The 23,504-nt window shown below is 38.4% G+C and overlaps 1 protein-coding gene across 1 annotated transcript; it reads left to right on the forward strand.

The window, feature by feature from the left end:
• Positions 1-1,778: 1,778 nt before the first annotated feature.
• LOC117782604 (laminin subunit alpha-1-like) lies at positions 1,779-22,138 on the forward strand. The gene is made up of 14 exons (XM_034619623.1): positions 1,779-1,788; positions 5,248-6,607; positions 8,040-8,295; positions 10,001-10,397; positions 10,451-11,480; positions 16,693-17,350; positions 17,412-18,152; positions 18,217-18,499; positions 18,557-18,707; positions 18,771-19,428; positions 20,665-21,283; positions 21,349-21,482; positions 21,537-21,765; positions 21,841-22,138. Exons 1-14 carry the CDS (start codon positions 1,779-1,781, stop codon positions 21,993-21,995), a joined length of 6,681 nt encoding a protein of 2,226 aa, XP_034475514.1. The 3' UTR covers positions 21,996-22,138.
• Positions 22,139-23,504: the final 1,366 nt, after the last annotated feature.

Raw genomic sequence — 23,504 nt, forward strand, 5'->3', positions numbered from 1 at the left:
AACAACAACCACATCGCATTAAGCCTGCAGCAAACCTACTGCAACTTCTTATTGCAATTGCCGCTGTCGTTGGCCAAGTTGCATTTTGACATTTAAAATGTCAACTTACAAATAAATCTTGTCAAGACAGTCGGTCACTGAGTCAGTAAGTCTGTCAGTCATTCAATCATTCATTCACTCAGTGGTCAACGCATTGCTACAAGATTGTTATCGCAATTGCTTACAGATGCTTAATTGCCGTTTGATTTCTCACACAATATAACCGAATTAAAATGCCTTGAATGCCCTTTCCAATATCGAGTATTCGTCTATAAAAGATTAACTTATCATTCGTTTAGTTCAGTTATCATCGTTTATGAGTCTAAGGCCCATTTTTCAGTGGGCTTTAAGGTCTCTAGTATCTGAAACATCTGAAAAATAGTTTGTCGTCAAATATATTGAATTTAATTTCGTTTTAAAAATAATAAAGTTTAACTAGACTATAATGTGTAGTTTAGCTATATGATAACTACAGGAAAGATTAAAAATTAATGTAAAAATTGAAAATATTACTTAGATAAATAAATTTGGTTTCAATACGTAAATTTCTTCGGTATTTCTCTTGCATCACCAACAATAAGTCATCCAATAATTATTGCTGATTTTAAAAGATCTTTAAAAAATCTTTACAGCCTGACCAAATCAGTAACTAAAAAAAACTATTTTGAAGAGTATATAAACTTCACAAACAAAAAATGTTTTAAGACATTTTTTGTATCTAAACAATTTTGTTGTTGTTGATTGGAGATTTATGATAATTGATTGACCGCGTTGGCGCGAGTTTCTTTAGCAATCTTAGCATTGCGCATACGCAGCGGTGTCTGGTAACTGGTCGCAGTATAAATCATTTAATCAATATTTTGTCATGTCCCAAGTGAAAAAACTGCATGGCAGCCAAACACGTGCTCTACATTTCAGCTGAAATATGTATTTAACAAACTTTTTTTTGTATTTATTATTTATATTGCTCGATGTGAATTGCAATTATACTGTCAATTTTCGTCATGTTCATTTATGGCATTTAAGAATTATTATTGTTTAATTGTTAATTTATTGCATTTTTTTAATTTTTTGACTGTGTTGAAATCTAAATCCAATAACTAATGGAACTTGTTTGAATGTTTGTTGGTTAGACAAGACGAAGGTCAATATCAAGGTCTAGAATCTATGCTATTAATTATAATCTAAAATAAAATACTTTTTAAATTGAAGAAGATATTTATATGAATATACGTATGTATAAAAAAAAATATTTTAAATAATGGATGAAAAATTATAAAATAACATTTTATGAATAGATCGGATATGTAAAGAAATTCCGATCCGAGTTAATGCAACTCAGTTTCTATGATTTTTTTGGTAATTCATACTCACAGTTGCAAAGAGCGCGGTTTAACGAACGGAAGTGCACTTTAACTGCCCACAGATGCCCACCACACTAATCTTCTCTGACCATACGTGTAGACCTCTGTTTCGAGTCAATCTTGGAAGCATTCAACGTAACAGGCAACAAAACGCGCTCATTAATAAAAACCAAACAATGAAAATTGTCAATAAAAATTGAGAGAAACCAACAACTACAGCAACGTGCTGAAGACCCACGCAAAAAAAAATATTTAGAAATAAAACCCAAACATTTTTAAATTGCAGACAGCGCAACTTCTGTGGGTGTTGCGAGTGCTACACAGTGACTTTAAAACTGTAGCATGACAAACGCATTTTTAAAGCGGCGAGTCGTGATGCCCTATTGTGAGCTGTAATGACATCATCTGCTCAGCGAGAGCGAGATTTGGGTAGAGAGCGGATGAGAAAGATACAAAAGAGTGAGTTTTGAGTTGAATCAGTTGATTGAACCTTTTATTGGTTGCCTGTCTGAGATGTGGCAACAAACAACAACAAGATTACGAAAAGGAAACCTTTCTCTTGCTAAGTTTTAGCTGGGATGCTGCGTCTGCGCCTCTTTCATTCATTAAAATGCAAATCCCAAGCAGGCACTTGACAGCTGCTGCAGTCAAAGCCTCAGTCTGTATTTTAGCCAAGTGACTTGCGGCTGCATGTTGTCTGCCTTCTCTTCCAGCAACTCCTTCAAAACTCCTCTCGACAACGCAGTCGAACTACTATCTCCCCGTGTCGCGTGCTATGGCATGTTCATATTTCTAAACATTTACTTGGCATACGCTATCTTAGAATGGGTATTATAAGCATTTGGATAATGGAAATTAAAACAAGTGCTTTAAAAGTTATTTCGATTTAACACATAGATTTCAAATATCTTCATCAATAGGTCATGTGAAAATTAAAAAAAAAAAAAAATGGCAAAGAAACATTTTAGACTTTTACAAAGTAATCAATCGACTGATATCACAGGGGAACAAAATTGAACTTTTTATGTGTTGATTTGATAAATTACAGGTACTGATTGAATTTTTGACTTTTTTCCTTCAATATAATTTAAAAAATCATAGCTTTACTTCTCATTGGGCGATTATCAAAAATTTGATTTTATTTCAATGGGAACAATTACATCTTTAAAAAAAAAACCTTTTATTAATGGATAAAAGTCAATAACTCAATAAGTACCTCTAACTCAAAAACGCGAGCTGATGGAGAAAAATTGAGATCAGATTTAAAATCAGCGACCTTAAATTAGTTAACAACAGCAGTTAAGTTCCAGAAAACAAAGAAAACAAAAATAAAAAATAATTTAAAAATTTAATTCTTATTGTTACTTTCTTCTGGGAGTCAATTTAGTTTTAAATAAAATTCATATTTTGATAGCTTTCCATGTTCATTTAATCTATTTCAATAAACCCTCCGAACAAAATAATTTAAGAAAATCATATAAAAGAAATTTTTTAGTAACTTCATTGAAATGTTAATAATTTTTGAATTTGTGAACCGATTACCGTAAAATAAATCTCCTTTTATTCGAAACATGGTAAACTAAACGTTTTTATACTTCAACTTTAATGTTTGTTTTTTTTTAAAGAATTTTTAATAAAACAAAATTTTTGTTTACACCTTGTTATTAAAAAAAGTACAGGGTTCTATTGGGTTTGTTTTGCTTAAAATTGATTTTTTTCGCAAAACATCAAAGATATCTCTGAAACTACTGGGCAAAGTTAAAGCCAATGTAGGCACGGCTTAAAGATAATGTTGTTGACGAGTTTTTTAATTGAATATGGTAAGCCGTTTTCCAGATTTTCCAATATATGTAGTGGCAGTGTCTCAATTTCGGAAAAAAAAAAACAAGTGCAGATTTGGATTCAGCGCCCCAAATTACCATCAAAAACACCTATCAATTCTTAATCAACAAGTCCTTGTTCCCTTGTGTATTTAAGAATAACATATATCATAATATACACATTTGCTTGCTGAAAATTAAATGTAATGAATGTAGTGTAATTAGTATAATTTTTGAATACAACTTAATTAAACTAACGTAAGCGTACTTCTAAGTTCACCTGGTTAGGCTTTCATTCATTCAAGCTTTATGCATTTTTTTATGTTTAACATTTTTATATTATTTTTTTTTTCATTTATAGATCTCGCAATCAATTTGAATATTTTTGCGTTGGTTTTACCGGATTTATGAATGAATTTATTTTTGTATATGCCTTCCAGTCCACGTACGCTAGGCTGGCTGTCTGGGAGACATGCAGACTTGGCTACATCAGCCATGTGCGAGTTTCCATCTCTTACCCCGATATCGTCTGTCGCACCCTCTGTAGTCATCGCATTTGTCGGTTGTCGCCTGGCTAGGAAACTCTATGCAAATGTGGGCGGTTGTGGTGCTGCCTACGCGCAACCCACAAAACGAACAACTAGCTGACTGATCTTTTTGGCAGGCCAATAGTTGTAACCAGTCTTGGGTGCAGTTACTGCTGTTGCTGTTACAATCCATGATGATGGTCATGACGACAGTGGTAGCTCATGTGGCCACTAAACAACAAATTTCAAGGGAGAATGATAAAATGCTATTAGCCTTGAAATTTCTAATACTATGATATATCCAAGTGACTACCTTTTTATTTGTGTGTGAAAATATAGTACTTAGTCTACATATTAAAATTGGGTTTCGACTCTTTTTGATCAAAAATTAACGATAATGACAATTTATCAGAACTTTTATATGGACAAAAAAATATAAATAATTATTATTTGTGAGTTTTATTCTTTTCCCTCAAATATGATTTTATTTCGATATTATAAGATTGCTCAACATGAATTATTATAATTGAAGAAAATCATTATAACCATTACTGTGTAACATTTTTTATAATATTTATAACATGTAACACGATTACGATTCAGGTGGACTGAAAAGCTCGTATCGTTTTGAAGAAAAAACATATTATTGTCTAAATTAAATTTTATTATTCAAGACAGATGCCTTTAAAGGTGATACACTGTTTATAGCGATATTTTCAATTTTCTATACCATTTTAATAGTACCATCAAAATATGCCGCCATTCCTTTGAGATCTATGGCCAGGAAACTTTCAGGTGGTCAGGAAAATACGGGGGATGGAAAAACACTTTTATTACAGTTTACTAACTCGAAGCAGTGCTCCAAGAAATCGTTCATTTATTTGACTTCACGCGGCATCCATTTCGCAGGAAGCTTTTGCATACATACCAAATACTTGTCTCATATGTTCAACAACTATTTTTTAAATGTTAAGACTCTAAAAATTAGAGTATCAACTAAATACATCTTGCACTTTTACTTGACGGTCATAAGAAATTATTTCTTGCACTTTTTTTTTGTTTTCGTCTGAAACAGCCACTTTTTGGTGTGCTCTGTGCGCATCGTTTCCGGGGCTCATATTACCAGCATTTTTCACATTAAAAAATTTGAATGAACCTTTTTTTTATATTGTGTAAAAACGTATAAAATACATTATTAATGATTTTGTTAATTATTCAAAATATTCCTAATCCTTAACATTTTGTAGAAATTGGAAGTAAGTAAGAGACAGCCGATTTTCTTGACTTCGAAAATATGTTCAAAAAACTAAATCTCTGACATTTCAAAAAAAAATTCTCTTTAAAAAGTCTGGAGATTTCTTGAACACACCTATATACTCATAATACAATTGATCTTTTAGAACTTGATCAAATTCGATGTATTAGGAAACTATTTGAAAAACATTAAATATAAAAAGAACCCTTGGCATAATCCTTAAATCTTTTCAATCTTTGCAGATTGTCAATGCAGCCCAGTGGGATCGTTATCAACCGCTTGCGATAAGCGCTCCGGCCAGTGTTCCTGTCTGCTGAACGTGGCAGGTCGTCGTTGCGACAAGTGCAAAGCAGGTCACTGGAATCTGACACAGGGCGTGGGTTGTCACGACTGCCAGTGCGATCCGCATGGTTCGCGGAGTCACGAGTGTAATCCGTGGACTGGCCAATGCGACTGTAAAATTGGCGTTGGTGGCCGTCATTGCAATGAGTGCACCGAGGGCTTCTATGGGTTTAGTACGGAGGGCTGTCAGAGATGCGCCGCATGCGCGGCAGAGGGTCAGGTGTGTGATCCACTTAACGGTCGCTGTATTTGTCCGAAATTCACACGCGGTCTGGGCTGTGCACAGTGCCAACCCGGCACCTGGGGCTGGCAAGCGCGTCTGGGCTGCCGTGAATGCGAGTGTGACCACATTGGCTCCATTGGCCAACACTGTGCTGCTGTCGGCGGCCAATGCCAGTGTCGTGAAGGATACGCGGGCCGCACTTGCAACAGTTGCGCCATCGGCTACTTTGGATATCCCGAGTGCCGACGCTGTGGTTGCGATTCAGCAGGATCATTTATGCGAGCCGATGGTCTAATTGCCTGCGACTCGAACGGTCAGTGTCCTTGCAAATCGCTAGTGGTGGGCCTCAAGTGTGACACGTGCATGCAGAGTACCTTCGGCTTGTCGTCTCTCAATCCTGAGGGATGCACTAGATGCTTTTGCTTTGGACGCGCTGCAGAGTGTGAGCAGAGTGAACTTTCCTGGGGTCACATTCGCATGCCGGAAGCGCGCAACCTTAGCATACAACAGATTCGCCCGCAACACGTTCCCAGCGCTGAGTTCGAATACATTGTGGTCGTCCAAATGGCGGGCAGCGTATCGTATCGTGAGGATGCGGAAATACAACGCATGAACGACCTGAGCTTGGTGCCGCGCTCCACGGGCAACGTGTCGATTGGCGCCTACTCACAGTTCTATCAGCCGTTGTACTTTCAATTGCCCCCGCAGTTTTACGGCGATCGCACCACCAGCTACGGAGGCAACTTGTACTTCTCGCTGCTCACAGATGGCGCCCACACACCGCTGGAGCGCAAAGTCCTGGCTCAGTATCCGCTGGTGCAACTTCATGCACATGCCAAGCTGGTGTTGGACTTCTACGAGTACGAGGAGTTTGAGTACTCGCTGAATGTGACGCATCGTGTACCGCTGCATGAGTCCTACTGGAAGTACCATCATAACAGTCAGGCTGTGGACCGTGGCACATTGATGGCAGCTCTGCAAAACATTCGCCACATATTTCTTCGCGCCTTTGCCTTTGCCGAGTTTCAGCAAGTCGTGTAAGTCTGATTATGGTTGAATTGTGATAATACGATCGTCATTAATGGGAAACCCCAAATTTTCTCAAACTATAATTTTTATGGATTCTGTAATTCATCAACTAATGGCTGCTTAACTTTACCTTTAATAAATTAATGTCAATGCTGATTTAGTTATAGTTATTAACTTTGATAAATACATATGTAATTATCAATTACTACTCACTTACCTACAGTGGCTCACAGCTTATTTCGTGCAAGGGTACAGTAAATCTTTAGAGGTATCAAAATAATTTAAGTGCAGTTATTTTCAGCAGTCTTTCCATATTAGTTTGGACATATCACTTTTAATATATTTCTAAAAATAACCTTTGAAACTAAGGAAAACTAAAACTATCGACTTTTTCCATGTCACAGCTTATTTCGTGCAGAGAGCACTTAATCTTAAATATTTTGGGAAAACTCAAAGATAATATATTTTGTGGCCTCCATTTAGTTTAATGGTCCCTTTAAGTCTTCTTGCATTTGAAAAATCCAAGTTTCCAGTGGTCCCTAAGGATTCTTTTCCATACCTAAAACAGGACGGTTTTAAGCGCATTTTTATTGGTAATTGTCCTTTTCAGAATAGCCAGATCCAAAATTGTCCACAAATTCTTAATTATATTGGGGTCAGGTGACTGGGCTGGTGGATTCCTCACATGAGAGCAGTTTCAGATTAACCAGGACTGCACAATGCCCGCATTATGTTTTGGGTTACTGTACTGGTAGAACTTAAAAGTACTCCGTGTGCCCAGATTTTTGGCGCTTTGGAGAAAATTGTTCTCTAATAATTGAAGTTACATATTCTTAGTGATGTAAAAATATATTGAAATATCGACAGCTCGATTTTCGCGGAAATGATTATCGAGTACTTCAACTCGAAGATTTTTTTGACGATCTATCAAGTTGAATAAATCGATTTCCATGAAAAATCGGCAACTCATAGAGGATTGTTCATCGTAGTTAATATGTAGAATTGAGTTTGGTCGATCAATTTTTGTTGAACGACCGTAATAAATAATCTACCAAATTGACAAAGTTTGAACAAAACATGAAAACGATGCAAGAAAAATAAGATTTCCAAAAAAAGTACGCGTGTATTTTGTGATTACAATTGCTTTTTCAAACTAAAATATGTTTCTATTGAAAAAACTGGATATTTACAACTCGATTTACTGTTTTCCGATATATCGACAACTCGATACTTATTTTTGGCGATTTTCTATTTCGACATAAAACTCGATCTAAAGTTTGGATTTACATCATGGCCGCCATTGGGGCCCAAACCATTATACTCCCACCGGAATGATATACTGTTGATTTGAGATGCTTATGTTGGAGCTTCGTACCCTTTACACGAAATAAGCTGTGAGCTTTTGTAATTATCTATATATTGCTTCTATTTTCCAATTAGACTGCATAATGTGCACATGGATGCTGCCATTTATGTGCAAGGCTCGACGAATCTCATTGCAAAGGGCGTGGAGCGCTGCAAGTGTCCCAAACGATTCGATGGCCTGTCTTGCCAGGACCCAGGACACTCTTACTATCGCTGGCGCAATACAAGTGACGTGGAGAGCGTTTTTATTGAGGATCTAATCGGACGTGCTGCACCCTGCCACTGCAATGGACGCAGCAATGATTGTGATCGGGAAACGGGCGTGTGTTTGGTAAGAAACTTTACTAAATTATTGACCCTGTGTTGCCAACTCTCAAGAGGAAAAATAGCTGCTTCTCGCTAGCAAGCATCCGAAAAGCAGATGAAATTGCTGTGCAAAATAACTATAAAGCTAGCCAACGTATTTATAATCTTTTTTTTTTTTTAATTTATTTATGAAACAATCATTTATTTGGCTGACTTGGTCAAATCCCAATCAATGTCGGTATTGTAGGTATCTAATGGGCACATCGTAATGGCATTTATCATTTATCTCAATCCCGATATATTTGACTAGCTCAATTTGAATTAGCAAAAGATCAACGCAAAGTAATGACACAGATTTGGCTTTGTTTTTCATTAGGCAAATCAGAATCAGTTTCAAGAACAACATTTTTTGCAGGCAGACTTTCTTTGCTGTCATATCCATCTGGTACATCTATAGTAATTATCATCGTAATGGCATCTATCATTTATCCCAATCCCGATATTTTTGCCTAGCTCAATTTGAATTAGCAAAGATCAACGCAAAGTGATGACACAGATTTGGCTTTGTTATTCCTTAGGCAAATCAGAATCAGTTTCAAGAACAACATTTTTTGCAGACAGAATTTCTTAGCTGTCATATCCATCTGTACATCTATAGTAATTATTTTTGAAATGCAGAAAACTTTAAAAACTCTCCAGATTAAAATCACAACAAAATGTAAATCGAAATTAACTGTCTCACATAAATTTCAAAATGAAATCTAAACGAAATCTGCCAATTCACACTGAGCAACATCTACCATCTACCATCAATTCTCGTGATGGTCCCATAGTTTTACCCGTGCCGAAATTTCCCATTCGTTCCGCCATCTCCCCTTTGATGTTCGTGTTTCATTCGTTTCCAATCGGTTTCAAGCCGATAGTTATCGAAAGCAACACTAAAAACCTGACATTCGCTACGAATATGTAAACAATGTCAACTTAAATGAACGGCAAAAACAAGAAGAATAAGAAATTCGAAATAGCCGCGTCATGTAAGCAAACAAATTATATGCATTTTATTTGTAATAATCTGTTTATTTTAATCAAAAGCTGGAAATAAATCAATTGCTAAGCGGGTGAAGTGGTCTGCAAAGATGGATGAGATTGTTGTGGACCTCTAGGGCGAGAGCATTAAATTGCTAATCATTTTGTTGTTATGCTCCGTAATAGCGAGCAACATTTTAATTTTTTCACAATAAAAAGTTAAATTAAAGTTTTTCACGTGTCTACTCTTAATGATGCTAGGAGTAAAATTGATGGTAGATGGTAGATGTTGGCAGTGTGAATTGGTGTTTCACATCTAGCATCATTCCCATGCGTTCCCCGTAGATGTGCTCAGTGTGCAGAGGCTATTAGATCAGATTTCGTGAAAACGTTTAGTGCCACCAGACCCTCCGATTTTTTTTTATTTTGTTTGAGGAGCTGATCGGCGAAACCAAATCTGTAACGAAACCAAATCCGAATCTGTTTCAGGAATACCCCCATCGTTAGACTTTTAGTTTGACCCGAATTTCTTTTATTACAATCATCACAATCACTAAGCAAATAACCTAAAGAGAACCCGTTCTATACAATTAAAAGTGACCGCACAAAACGACAAACATTGAGTCCACTGGTGACATTTACTAGCGACCTAAAGAAAACGAACCGTTCTCTTACGAATTCACCTTGGTCACTTTTAATTACAGAATTGCCGCGACAACAGCGGAGGCTCGCACTGCCAACAGTGTGCTGATGGTTTCTACGGCGATCCCAACTCACGCCATGGCTGCCAGGCCTGCCCGTGTCCGGAAACCAACCGCAACTTTGCCCGCGGTTGCAATGTGAGGGAGGGCGAGGTCAGCTGCATCTGCAAGCCCGGCTACACGGGACGCCTTTGCGAGAAATGTCGCCAGGGCTTCTTTGGCAACCCGATGCTCTACCCGAATAGCAGCTGCGAGGCGTGCAATTGCAATCCGGATGGCATCCGGGCTGAGGGCTGCGATTCGGAGACGGGACAATGTCATTGCCGACAAGGCGTCACAGGCCTCAAATGCAATAAGTGCGTGGCGGAGCGATATCATTTGGTAGAAGGCGGATGCAGAGGTAGGTTCACCATTGTAATCCGAACACAGAATGTAAAAAGATATTCCTTTTAGTCTGCGACAATTGTACTTTGCTTCTGCTGGACTACGTGGAACTGGTGGGTCATAAGTTACGCCGTGGACTGCACAACATGGATCTTACGGGCATACCGGCACCGTACTTGAAGTTGTCCGAGTATGAGCGCGCCTATGAAGTCTGGCGTGATCGTCAGCAGGATTATAGCCAGGCTAAGCAGCTGCTTCTCGACTACGACACCGCAGCGCTAATAAAACTCGACGCACATGCGGAGAATGGCAAGTTTCGATCACGGAAGGCAGTGGCCACGGTTGGTAAACGCCAACATGCACTCAACTCCATGCATGACGCAGCACTGGTCGTCCAACAGGATGTGGACTCCCTGCGTACTGAGATCAGGCATACGTTGCACAATTTACGCAACTACGGCCAAGGAGCCCAGCATCTTAGCCTGCCGACGGCTCTTAAACAGGCCCGCTTTTATCTGCAGGCCATTCAGCAGCATCATCAGCTTGTGCAGGATATTCGCAGCACCAACGATTGCGCCTGGCAGCATTTCTATTCCACGGGCAATGCCTCAGATGCTGCGTTCGATCAACGTGCCCGCCTAGAAATGCTCTGGCGTGATCTCAATCAAACCAACCGGCGAGTGGCGGACATGCGTCTGTATATTGATCGCACCGAAGATGTGGAAAACGAGGCAGAGGATGTGCTCGAGCATGTGCGCAATTTGAGCGGTCATGTGATGGAGCAGTACCATCAACTGGGTGATCTTGGCGAGCGCATCGGCCAGCATCTTAATCAGAGTTATGTTGAGCGTGGCGAAGACATGTTAAGAACAGCAATGGAGCACCAATCCCAACTCAATAAGCAGCGACATCAGCTGACAGTCTCGGCTGCACTTCTAGATGCCACACTCGAAACTCAAACGGAGCTGCAGCGGGAAGTGCGAAAGCATTGGCTACCCAAGGCCCAGAAACATGCATCCCGTCTGCTCGAGCGTTCCAATGAGTACGCCAGGCAATTTCAACCAACTAGGAATGGAGCACGTATTGCAATGCTTGCCAGGTAAGAGTTACTTAGTAATATTATTGTTGATTTTTATCTTCCTGGTTACTAAATTACTATACATTTGCATTATAATAATTATCATCGCCAAAGTTCTTTGAAATGCAACGTTTATTTTTGTTTTACTTGTAGAGTAGAATGACTGACTGTCTTTGGACTAAATTCCGCTCCTTTTATGCCTTTCTTACATACTAAAACATTTATGTGTCTCGATTGTAGTAGTAAAACTAGTCGGAAAGGGTTTAGTCGAGATCCCGACCAAAGGATACTTATTTCAATATATGTATATCAAAGTACTTTAAAGAAATTACTATCCAACAACTTTAAGGTGATTATATTGAAGTAATAACTTTATTAATAACTGTGGTTAGCTAATACGCCCGATCTACTTGTCCGATCTTGACGCGGTTAAGTGAGATTATAGATAATATTAATAGATAACGTTATTTTCCATAAAGACTGTATTATCTTAAAAACTGTGGGTGTGGTGCAGAGAACTGCATCGGGTAAGAGAAGTTCGATCAGACTCGAACATTGACTCGTACTCGTTGTGATTTTTTCACTTTGTTCAAGCGATCGGAGCGGATCGTTCGAACTGAGCGTTTGATTCGAACGGTCAGCTCGAATCAAATCGTCCGCGACCATGCTGATCGTTTGTGAGCGTTCGTTTCGATCCAATCACGTTCGAGTAGCAATGACCGAAATGTTTTTTGAGCGTTTGTGAGCGTTCGTTTCGATCGAATCACGAGTCATGATCGAACTTGCTGGTTGATTTGATTTGATTCATACCCGTTTTGTTCAAACGATCGGATCAATCATCGAGTCGTACTCGACTTGACTCGTTCAGTAAATGTGCGAGGCAGAGCGCGCACGTGGCAGCGTTTGCGCTTGCAATGATATGTATTTATGCGCGTAAATATGTACATATATAAATGCAATAGTATTTATGCTTAAGACGTTTATTGTAAAAATTATTACGGGCTGCGTATACATACGTACATACATATGCATATACATACATACATGCAATTACACATGCCCATAATTAATTAATAGTATTGTAATTTTTTTAAAGACTGGAAAAACTATCAAACTTTAAATTATTTAAAATAAATTATACTTTTATAATACTAATTAATTTAATTTTTTCATTTTACTTTTAATTTAAATTTTTAACAGACATTTTTCATCATTTTATTTTATATTTTATAAACTATTCTAAGTTGACATTAAATAAATAAAAAAATATTTAAAACTAACTAAATAATTAATAATAAATAAATAAATTATAAATAATAGTTTTAATAAATGTGTGTACATAATTGCGTTCATATAAATATGCATTTACATAAATATAATATAATTACATAAATATAAATGCGTGTACATGTATGCGAACATTTACTTAGAAGAAGAAGCAGGAAAAAAAATACAAAATCAACAGTGTCGTTTTCGATCATACTCGAACAATCACAATCAAATCAAATCAGTCCGCAAGTTCGATCCTGACTCGTGACTCGATCGAAACGAACGCTCACAAACGCTCAAAAATCATTTCGATCATTGCTACTCGAACGTGATTGGATCGAAACGAACGCTCACAAACGATCACGATCCATGACGATCGTTGCTACTCGAACGTGATCGGATCGAAACGAACGCTCACAAACAATCACAATCAAATCAGATCGTATGACTCGAACGCCACTCGACCCGAATTGTTCGAAAGCAAAAAAAATCATACCCGCGACTCGATCGTAAACAAAGAGACCCGTGACTCGATCGAGCCCGTTGCGACCGAGTCTCTGAGTTGATTTGATCGAACTTGTCGCTCTGGTGCTCAATCATACTCGAACATACCCGTTGCAGTTCTCTGGTGTGGTGGCTTTTCGCGATTTCCGTGGGCGGAGGGGGCGTGGCTTAAAATTGAAACAAACTTGTACTGCGTGGGGTATATAGAAATCTGTGTGCCAAATTTGGTTACTCTATCTCTTATAGTCTCTGAGATCCCGTTGTTCATACAGATAGACAGACAGACGGACGGACATGGCTCGGCTATTGATGCTGGTCAAGAATATATATACTTTACAGGGTCGGAGATGCCTTCTTCTCCCTGTTACACAAATTCCAACGAACACAATATACCCTTTTACTTATTTTTCAAGTAAGGGGTATAAAAATGTGTCCGGATTAAAAAGTGTGTTATAGAAAATATATGAGTGTCCGAATTAACAAATGATCGAGCTAATGAGATGTGACGAACAAAATTCAGTTTAATCTAAAAATTTTATATAAAAATATAAATTAATAAAAAAAAAAAGCGAAAACTGGCATTGTGCACTATGAGCAAAAAGGGTAAGCTTCTTTGTACATAAAAATTACTTTTTGCGCAGTGCCGAATGCAAATTTTCGCTTTTTTTTATTAATTTATTTTTTTATATAAAATTTTTAGATTAAACTGAATTTTGTTCGTCACAAAATTGGATATCAGAAATGTTGGGGCTAGAAATTGCTTTCGTCACTAGACTTTTACCTCGTGTAGAGGTTTTTTTTGTGGGATATCAGAAATTTTTGCAATTGCTTTTGCTTTTGACATTGTAACTTTATCATCAATGCAGGTAAATAGTAAAATATATAAATTTAGTTGTTCAACGTATTTCATATTTAAAAAAAAAATTGTTCTTTAATTATAAACAAAAACTAGGCGGCTCCGCCCCCTGCTCGCTTTGTTCGCGTTGCTACAGCCGAGCATACTCTACTGTCGGAGACCCCGTACTTACTATGAAAAAAAAAAGTTTTTCATACTAAGACTTGGATTTCGCCCGATCGGTGCTATAACAGCTATATGATATAGTGGCCGTTTAGCCGATTAGAACCAACTTTGGTCAGAATATATAAGTCTAATTTAAATGCATATTCTATTAGTTTGGTTACGATATCTCGTAAAACAAAAAAGTTTTTCATACCAAGACTTAATATTGGACCGATTGACTATATGATATAGTGGTCCGATAACAACTAACTTCGGTCAGGATTTTTAAAACTGACTTAAATGCAAATGCTATCAATTTGGTTAAAATATCTCACTAAACAAACAAGTTTTTCATACTAAAACCTAATTTTGACCCGATCGGTCCTATGACAGCTATATGATATTGTAGTCCGAATTGAACCAACTTTGGTCAGGATATATAAAACCAAGTTAAATGCATATTGTATCAGTTTGGTTGAGATATCTCATAAAACCAAAAAGTTTTTATTACTAAAACATGATTTTCGACCGATAGAAAAATGTATTTATTCACTTAACAGGTAATATCTTCCAAACCCCTCAACCAAAATTTATGTTTCATATACCAAACGCGAAATTGTACGTTTTACAACATAGAAATCGTTAGAGCCGTTTTGTCAAAAATCGCCAAAATGTAAGCTTAAATACATAATATCACCTGTAAAATGTTACCTGAATACTTTAGAAAAAAAGTTTTAAGGTACGCATAAAAGCCGTCAAACATACCTTTCCAATGATATATAGAACATATCTGTTGCTTCTATGATTTTTAAACTGTTGGAGTTTCAATTTTAGCGGGATTTAGCGTTTCCCGCTAAACTAGCGGGAAATTGAAAAAGTCGTAAAACAAACATTTCTAGATTTTCAAAGAGGAATAAATCCCCATCATTACATGTTAGCTTTTTTAGCGCTTTGATACAAACAGACAAACAAAGAAACTAACTTTTCATTTCATTTTGAGAAGTCCACTAAAAATTTCAAATTTATTTATCTTTTGAACCAGTTAACGGATTTGGGTCATCGAGGTATCGCTTTGCTCGCGTTGCTACAGCCGAGCATACTCTAGTGCCGGAGACCCCGTACTTACTATGAAAAAAAAAGTTTTTCATACTAAGACTTGAATTTCGCCCGATCGGTCCTATGACAGCTATATGATATAGTGGTTCGATTAGAACCAATTTTGGTCAGGATATATAAGTCTAACTAAAATGCAAATTCTATTAGCTTGGTTAAGATTTCTCATAAAACAAAAAAGTTTTTCACAGTAAAACTTGATTTTCGCCCGATTGGTCCCATGGCAGCTATATGATATAGTGGTCCGATAAGAACTAACTTCGGTCAGGATTTTTAAAACTAACCTAAATGCATATGCTATCAATTTGGTTAAAATATCTCACTAAACAAAAAAGTTTTTCATACTAAAACCTAATTTTAACCCGATCGGTCCCATGACAGCTATATGATATAGTGGTCCGATTTGATCCAACTTTAGTCAGGATATATAAAACCAAGTTAAATGCATATTGTATCAGTTTGGTTGAGATATCTCATAAAACCAAAAAGTTTTTCGCACTAATACGTGATTTTCGACCGATAGAAAAATGTATTTATTCACTTAACAGGTAATATCCAAATCCCTCAACCAAAATTTATGTTTCATATACCAAATAACGAGAAATTGTACGTATTACAAGATATTAAAATTTAACAGAAATCGTTAGAGCCGTTTTGTCAAAAATCGCCAAAATGTAAGCTAAAAAACTTTATTTCACCTGTAAAATGTTACCTGAGTTCTTTAGAAAAGGTTTAAATGTACGCCTAAAAGCCCTCTAACACACCTTTCCAATGATATATAGAACATATCCGTAGCTTCTATGGTTTGGAAACTGTTAAGGTTTCAATTTTACCGGGACTTAGCGTTTTCCCGCTAAACTAGCGGTTTTTTCAAAAAGTAGTAGAATAAACATTTCTAGATTTTCGAAAAGGAATCAATCCCCATCATTACTTTTAAGCTTCTTTAGCGCTTTGATACAAACGGACAAACAAAGAAACTAACTTTTCATTTCATTTTGAGAAGTCCACTAAAATTTTCAAATTTATTTATCTTTTGAACCAGTTATCGGATTTGGGTAATTACCAAAAAGCCCCAACGGCCCCATAAGCTGCAATCATCTAAGTTTTTCCCCTCCCACTTACACCCCCGTATCTCATGACCCAGGTTGGTTAGAAAAAGTTTTAGTATGCCATTTTGTAAGTTAACTAAACCTTTCGATCGGTATATAACTCGATCTGATCGGACAGTCGTAGCAAATTTTCAAACTTAGCTTAGCCTTTCGCACCCTTCGTGATGCTTTCGTCACTAACGCGAACTGCCGTCCGCAGTGATTGTACTGTATTATTATAATTATCATTATCTTCCAGCTCTGCACATAGTAACATATCTAAAGCCATTGAGAATGCTCGCCAAGCCTCTCTGCTATCCAAGGAGCGAGTCTACGAAGCACAACGTACGCTCTATCCAAGCGATGGAAGTTCAATGATTGAACGAGCCAAACACTCCTTGCATAACTCAAAGCAACTGCAACGAGAGGCATTGCAGCAAATGCAAAAGTCCACGGTACTCAAGGGCAAGCTGCAGGAGCAAGAGAAGCAGGTGATGGGAATTAAGCGTACCATCTTCGAGACAGGCCAACGCAGCAACAATATAACCAGCCAACTGCAGCTACTGAATAACAACTCGGCACGTCGCCTCGCCCAAGCAAGCATGGAGCTCGCCCAGAAGACCAGCGAAGAGATGCACGCGGAGCTGCACACGGCTCGAGAAATGCAACAATCCATACAAAATATGCGTAAATCATTTGCCATGCTCGAGCCCGACTGGGAGATCAAATTGGGCATGGCGGAGGAGAACATCTCGTTGACCAAAACGAATTTGAGATTGGCTAACGTTTCACTCAGTTACATCGAGCAGCAGTCGGCCAAGGAGCAACAAGTCTTCGAGACATGGAATAACAGCATGTCCCAACAGCTGCAACAACTCAGGGATCAGATTGCCAAGGCACGGCATGCGGCAGAGGCGGTATGTGATGGTATCCAAAACTGTGTGAATCTACTAATTTTCTGCTTTCATGATGATTTAGATTGACGTCTCACTGGAGTCCCTGGGTCCGAAATGCAGTCGCACTTATTTGCCCGTCTCCTATGGCTTAAGTACCTCGAATTCCTTACGTTTAAGCTTTGCTTTATCAAATCATATGGGCAACTCCCCCTTATTGCATGTCGAGGGTAGCGAAGGGCGACACATAACATTGGAATTGTACAAACGACGAGTGCGTCTAATTTGGAATCTGGGCGGAAGCACGACGACAATCTCACACCCACTGGAGGTGCAGACCCGGGATCCCAAGTTTGATGATGCCTGGTACCAGGTGGAGGCGAATCGTACATTGAATCTAGGAAGCTTGCTCGTAAGGCGTATGAATAACTTTGGGGCCCTAGGCCAGGCATCGCCAGTAACGGGCTCCACTGATGCGGAGCATACACGCTTCATTCAGACGCACGACGAGCATATTTTGCTTGGAGGCTATGCGGCCAAAGAGCTAACGTCGGGTCTCAATGTGGTAGTGCATCAAGTGGAGGTGGATAACAAGCCATTGGGCTTATGGAACTTTGTCGGCAGCGATGGACGTTGCGGTGGCGCCATGATTGGCGCGAGGGAATCATCAGCTTCTTCGGTGGCACGTCACTTCAATGGCTTGGGATATGCCCAGCTAAAGAAGACACGTCCACGTCCCTATCGCAAGAATCTATTTGCTCTGCAGATGACCTTCCGCACTTTGGACGAGAATGCGTTGCTCTTTCTGGCGGTTGATGACAAGAACGTAAGATGCTCTCCTTAACTGCCGATAAAGCTTTTCCCAATTGTCTTTCTTTGAATTCCTATAGAACCGCTCGGTGTCGGTAACATTGAGTCGCGGACGCATCATGTTCCGTATCGACTATGGCGACGAATCCAAGCTAGAGATCAATACGACAAAGAAGTATAATACTGGTCAATGGATCAAAATCGAGGCAGCCAGAGAATTCTCCGCAAGACGCAGCACTGAGAATGGAATGCTGCGTGTGAATAACGATCGGGCCATCTCCGGAGCACCCACATTGCCAGTGAAAAGTCACATGCTACCAGATCTATCAAAGGCTATGTATTACTTGGGAGGCGTGCCCCCAGGTGAGTGTTCTTAACTATTTATGATCATTGGATGTCGCTCAATGTCTCTATTCATAGGCTTTACTTCTGGGACCACTAAAGCGCCCGGCGCAGATAATCCTTTCCTTGGCTGCATGATGGATGTGCAGGTGAACGGGGAGACCTACGATCCGCTCGAGAGTTCCACATACTTTGGTGTGGAGTCCTCTTGCAAAGATATGATCACCAAGTATACATACCCTACATAATACCATCCTTGGAAAACCAACCTAATCGTTTACTGCTTTAACAGAGCTGGCTTTACCGGCAATGGCTATCTGGAGCTGCCATCTCAGTCGCTGAAAAAACGTGCCAATACTGGCCTGGTCTTTCGCACACTACAGCCGGAGTGTCTGCTGTTGCTCGCTGCTTATCCGCCGGAAGTATTGGCTGATTATGATGCCAAGGACATTAAGGGTAACTACTCTATGAGTTTGATCGATGGTCAGCTGCAGGTGTGGCTCAATTCTGGACGAAGCTTTATCAAGATGTACTCTAATAATGCAAGTCGGTTGAACGATGGCGAGCTGCATGTGATTAATCTCATTAAGACTGGACGTAGGCTGGAGCTGATGGTGGACGATGAGCAGCAGGATGTCCGCAGCTTGAGTGGCATTCCGCTAGTTAGCCTGCCCCAAGATGCAGGTGGTCTTTACATTGGGGGGGCACCTCCACATGAAAGTTACACACCCTTGGCACCAACATTTGTCAAGCTAGAAGGAGCCATACGGGATGTGGTGTTCAACAATCGTACTATTAATTTTAATGATGCATTGACTTTTGCCAATGTACAAATTGGACGCAATGGTCCAGTTATGGGCAGTCTTAAGGGCGGCCTCTACGATGTGCTGCTTAAGACGGAGCCGATGATTGGCAAGAGCTTTACTGCTTCGCCAGAGGGCTGCAAGCGGGTGAGTTGTTGATTCCGATTTATTTGTCATACTTGGTCTCCGGTAATCGGTTCAAGTATTTGGGAAACTCGGGTTCAGTGAGAGATGCATGTTTTAACTCATATATTTAATTTGTGACTGCCTAACTCTCAACTTGATCGACTTAAATGTTTCTCTCTGTTCTTATAGGATTTTAGTTGCTAAGCAATTATGTCAAAGCTGATACGCTAAAAGCTTCAAGCGCTGCTCTGCAAGAAAGCTCTTTTGTATACTAATTTCGCCTAAAAAGCTTACTAAACATAGCTACTCAATGTGGTCTACATGTGGATTAATCATACAATCATCAAATATAACCTCAGATTTAACAATGAGCTCCATCTGAGCTTAACTTCAAGGCATATTAAATTGGTTTCAAGCATTAACACGAGAAAATATAAAAAAAAAAGTTGGTTCACAGTTAAAAGCTACTGAAGCTTCTGTTTGCCACCTCTAATAGTATTTAAGATCATCAATTAGTTTTAAGATTTGAAGCACTGCGCGCATTTGGTTGTCATGGTCCCCGATAAACAAAAGTGCCAATTGCTTATTAAATACATTTGACAACAACATATTTGTAAATATTTCATACGAGTATAAAATAAGCTTAAAAGCTATAATTAAGTATTAAAACAACTTGTGTCGCATCAATACCATCTGTGCATACTGCGGCTCCCAGCTTATTTGACCCACCACTCTTACACATTAATATTTTTTGTTCAATTTTCATTTAATGGGAAGGAGACATAAATATAATTTAAACACAGATTTGTTATCAAGCAAAATAATTTGATTTTATTTTTTTTAAACATTAAAGCTTTAAAAAACAACTTAAAGCAAAACATAGTCCAGGTGTTGAGTCAAATAAGCTGTTAGCCCCTTTACATAGTTCACTCATCAACGCTTTGTGTACGTTTTTGCTTTCATTGATGTATCTTTTGCTTTCTGCAACTTCAACTACATATATTGTTATAACATTTTGCGATTCAAATAAAAACTATTTTTAACAAAAAAAATAAATAAATAAAAAAAAGAAAATTTGTCAATTTTATTTTATTATTAAACATCACTAAAAAACACAAATTAAAGAAAAAAAACTTTGAACTCACACTCAGAAAACTCGCTAGCATAAGCTCAGAACTAACACAAAGTCGTCGTGGTGAGTTAAGTTCCCGGGTTACTACGGCTAGAACTAGGATTAATACAGCATTTTTTTTTCAGATTGGCAGTTACTCCTACGAACCGAATGCTTTCAAGTTTGGTGATGAGCTGTACAGCTATTCTCAGCTGAAGCTACCGGAGCGTCATTTCTGGCAGCGAAACTTTCATCTGAGCTTTGACTTCCGCTCCTTTTATCCGAATGGCATGCTTTACTTATCACCGGGCAGCAAGGAGAAACCAAAGCATTATGTTGCGCTACTCCTCAAGGATGGGCAACTGGTGTTGATCGTACGTGGACGACGTCGCGAGGAGCTGCAGCTAACGGCCAAGTTAAATGATGGGGAGTGGCATCGGGTGACGATCAGTTGCCATGACCGCAAGGTCACCATGAGTGTGGAGATTGGTCGAACGGATCAAAAGACATCGGCCCAAATGAAGGTGCCAAAAAAGATTGGCTCATCGCAGCTTTTGCTAGTCGGTGGTCTACCCCAGATGCCTGTGAAAGTGCCCTCTGAGATCTACATGCGCCTGGAAGCATTCAAGGGCTGCCTTCGACGCGTCAGCATTAACAATAGCACACAGGATCTGGCCCGTCCAGGCAAGCACTCAAATGTGGGACAATGTTTTCCCAAGGTGGAGCGAGGCAGTTACTTTCCAGGCGATGCTTATGCCATATATAGTTAGTTATCTTAAAGAGTAAATGATTGCCTGATGATCCTTATATGTCTCATGACTTTCTTGCAGAAAAAAATTTTCATGTGGCTAAATATTTGGAGCTGGAAATGGAATTTCGCACCTCTGAGCTATCTGGAGTTTTGCTAAGCGTTTCCGAGCCAAGCGGCTTTCCAGCACTTTCTCTGGAGATCAACAATGGCAATGTGAGTGCCAGCAATCGATCTGAATTTTTTGATATCCACTTTCTTACTTTGTAGATTGTGTTCTCTTGTGATCTGGGAGATGGTGTGCCCTTCCGGGTGAAATCAAAGCTGCCTGAAAAATATGCACTTTGTGACAACAAATGGCACAATATATCAGCACTCTACGATGTAGAGCAGATTGCCTTGCGAATCGATCAGATGCCCGCCACGATCAGCATGTCGAATCAACGCAATGCGGGCAGAGTGCAGACCCGATCTCCGCTTTACATAGGCGGACTGCCTGGTAAATTTCAAAATGATCGCTTTCTAATGATGTACCACTTAAATTTCCCTCTATCTCTCTTATTGATCTGTTCAGATATCGCATCTAGCGGTTGTTTGTTGACACGTGACAATTTTAAGGGTTGTATTCGCAACGTTTCCATACGCAACGAGAGACGGGACTGGATTGATATGGATGATTTGCACAATGTTCTGCTTAGCGAATGTCTCGTTTCCAGCGATGAAAACTGATGCTGGTTCCTGCGTTGACGCCACACTGAAACTTTTTCCAAATGTATTGTGATCACTTAAGAGTTTTATAGCAATAGTCTTAGGCAACGTCCAGTTATTTAGCATATCACTGCCATATAAGTAAAATAATATTACCCAAGTTATAAAATTCATCTGCAACAAGCTATTATTGCCAGTGACTGCATTTGTATGTCCTTTAAATCCTTAATTATATTTAGGTTTCACTATTTATTTTGTTTATTTAAAAGAGGCTTTAAGTTTGCAATTTGATTATTTTATTTCTATTTAGACAATAACGCATATTTTTGAATCTCTTCTCATTTGTACAGACCTAATTTAAACACAATCTATATATAAATATTATATCAATATATATTTATACTTACATTTTTATATTACATTGTTTAGTATTTTGTATTTTTAGTTTTCATTTGTATATAAATCAGCCATTTAGTACATATTTACATATACTTAACATTAATTCTTAACTAGATTGTAAATAAATAATAAAATAAACTAATCTGAATAAATAAATATAGAATAAATTTAAATAATTTACGAGTAGTTATGCAATTTATAAACCCCTTAAAGAGAAATCTACCCAGTGACGAATCAATTTTGGAACGGATACTAAATCTTATAAAAAAAACGTCTTTCCAAGTTAAAAGTCTAATTACCACTGTTGCCAATCTTGGATTTTCAGGCAGTTTTTGGGATGTTTACAAAATTTTAAAATTATAGGGATAGTTACACTGCAAGCGAACCGACCGCGGAATAAGAAAATCCATTCAAGAACTAGTCGGAAAGGCTATAATCGAGATCCCGACTATCTGCGTGGGGTCTATAGAAGTCTGTATGACAAAATTTGTTGAGATGTAGGCGCTCACACGGAGGGACGGACGGACAGACTCACATGGCTATATCGACTCGGCTGTTGATGCTGATCAAGAATAAATATACTTTATAGGGTCGGATATGCCCTCCCCCTTTTATATACATTTCAACGAACACAATATATCCTTTTACTTATTTTTTAAGTATGTAATAACAGTAAACAATTTCTTCGCTGTGATTTATTTATGGAGTTTTTTTTCGCGGTCGTTTCGTTTCCAGTGTAACTTTCCTTAAAGCAAAGCACTTACAAGGTGTGCAAGTTTAAAATGACAATTTGCTTTGAGATGATGTAGAATAAAACTATACGAGATATTTGGTTCCCCATACATCTTTATTTGTGTTTTGGATGTTTTGATATTTGCCATTGCAAATTCATTGACTAGCAAAATTAGCAAAGGAAGTTAGTTCTATAAGCGAACCCACATAAGTATGCTATGAATGTTGTTGAGTCACAGATCAATCATTCAACTTTGCAAATTATATAAAATAATGGAAATTTGGATGTAACTTAAACTGAAAACTTTTGGATAGGCTACGAAGCATGTATAAAATGACAGCATAGACTTTGCTAGTATACTATACCAAGTTTTTAGTGACGTTCATCCTCCAATTTGA

This window comes from Drosophila innubila, assembly GCF_004354385.1.
Source record: "Drosophila innubila isolate TH190305 chromosome 2L unlocalized genomic scaffold, UK_Dinn_1.0 5_B_2L, whole genome shotgun sequence".
Taxonomy (NCBI): Eukaryota; Metazoa; Arthropoda; class Insecta; order Diptera; family Drosophilidae; genus Drosophila; species Drosophila innubila.

Excerpts from the sequence above, each read along its gene's own strand:
- LOC117782604 (XM_034619623.1), top strand. Across the intron at positions 18,500-18,556 it reads CTTGGGAGGCGTGCCCCCAG|GCTTTACTTCTGGGACCACT; the intron begins GTGAGTGTTCTT and ends CTCTATTCATAG. Across the intron at positions 19,429-20,664 it reads CGCCAGAGGGCTGCAAGCGG|ATTGGCAGTTACTCCTACGA; the intron begins GTGAGTTGTTGA and ends TTTTTTTTTCAG.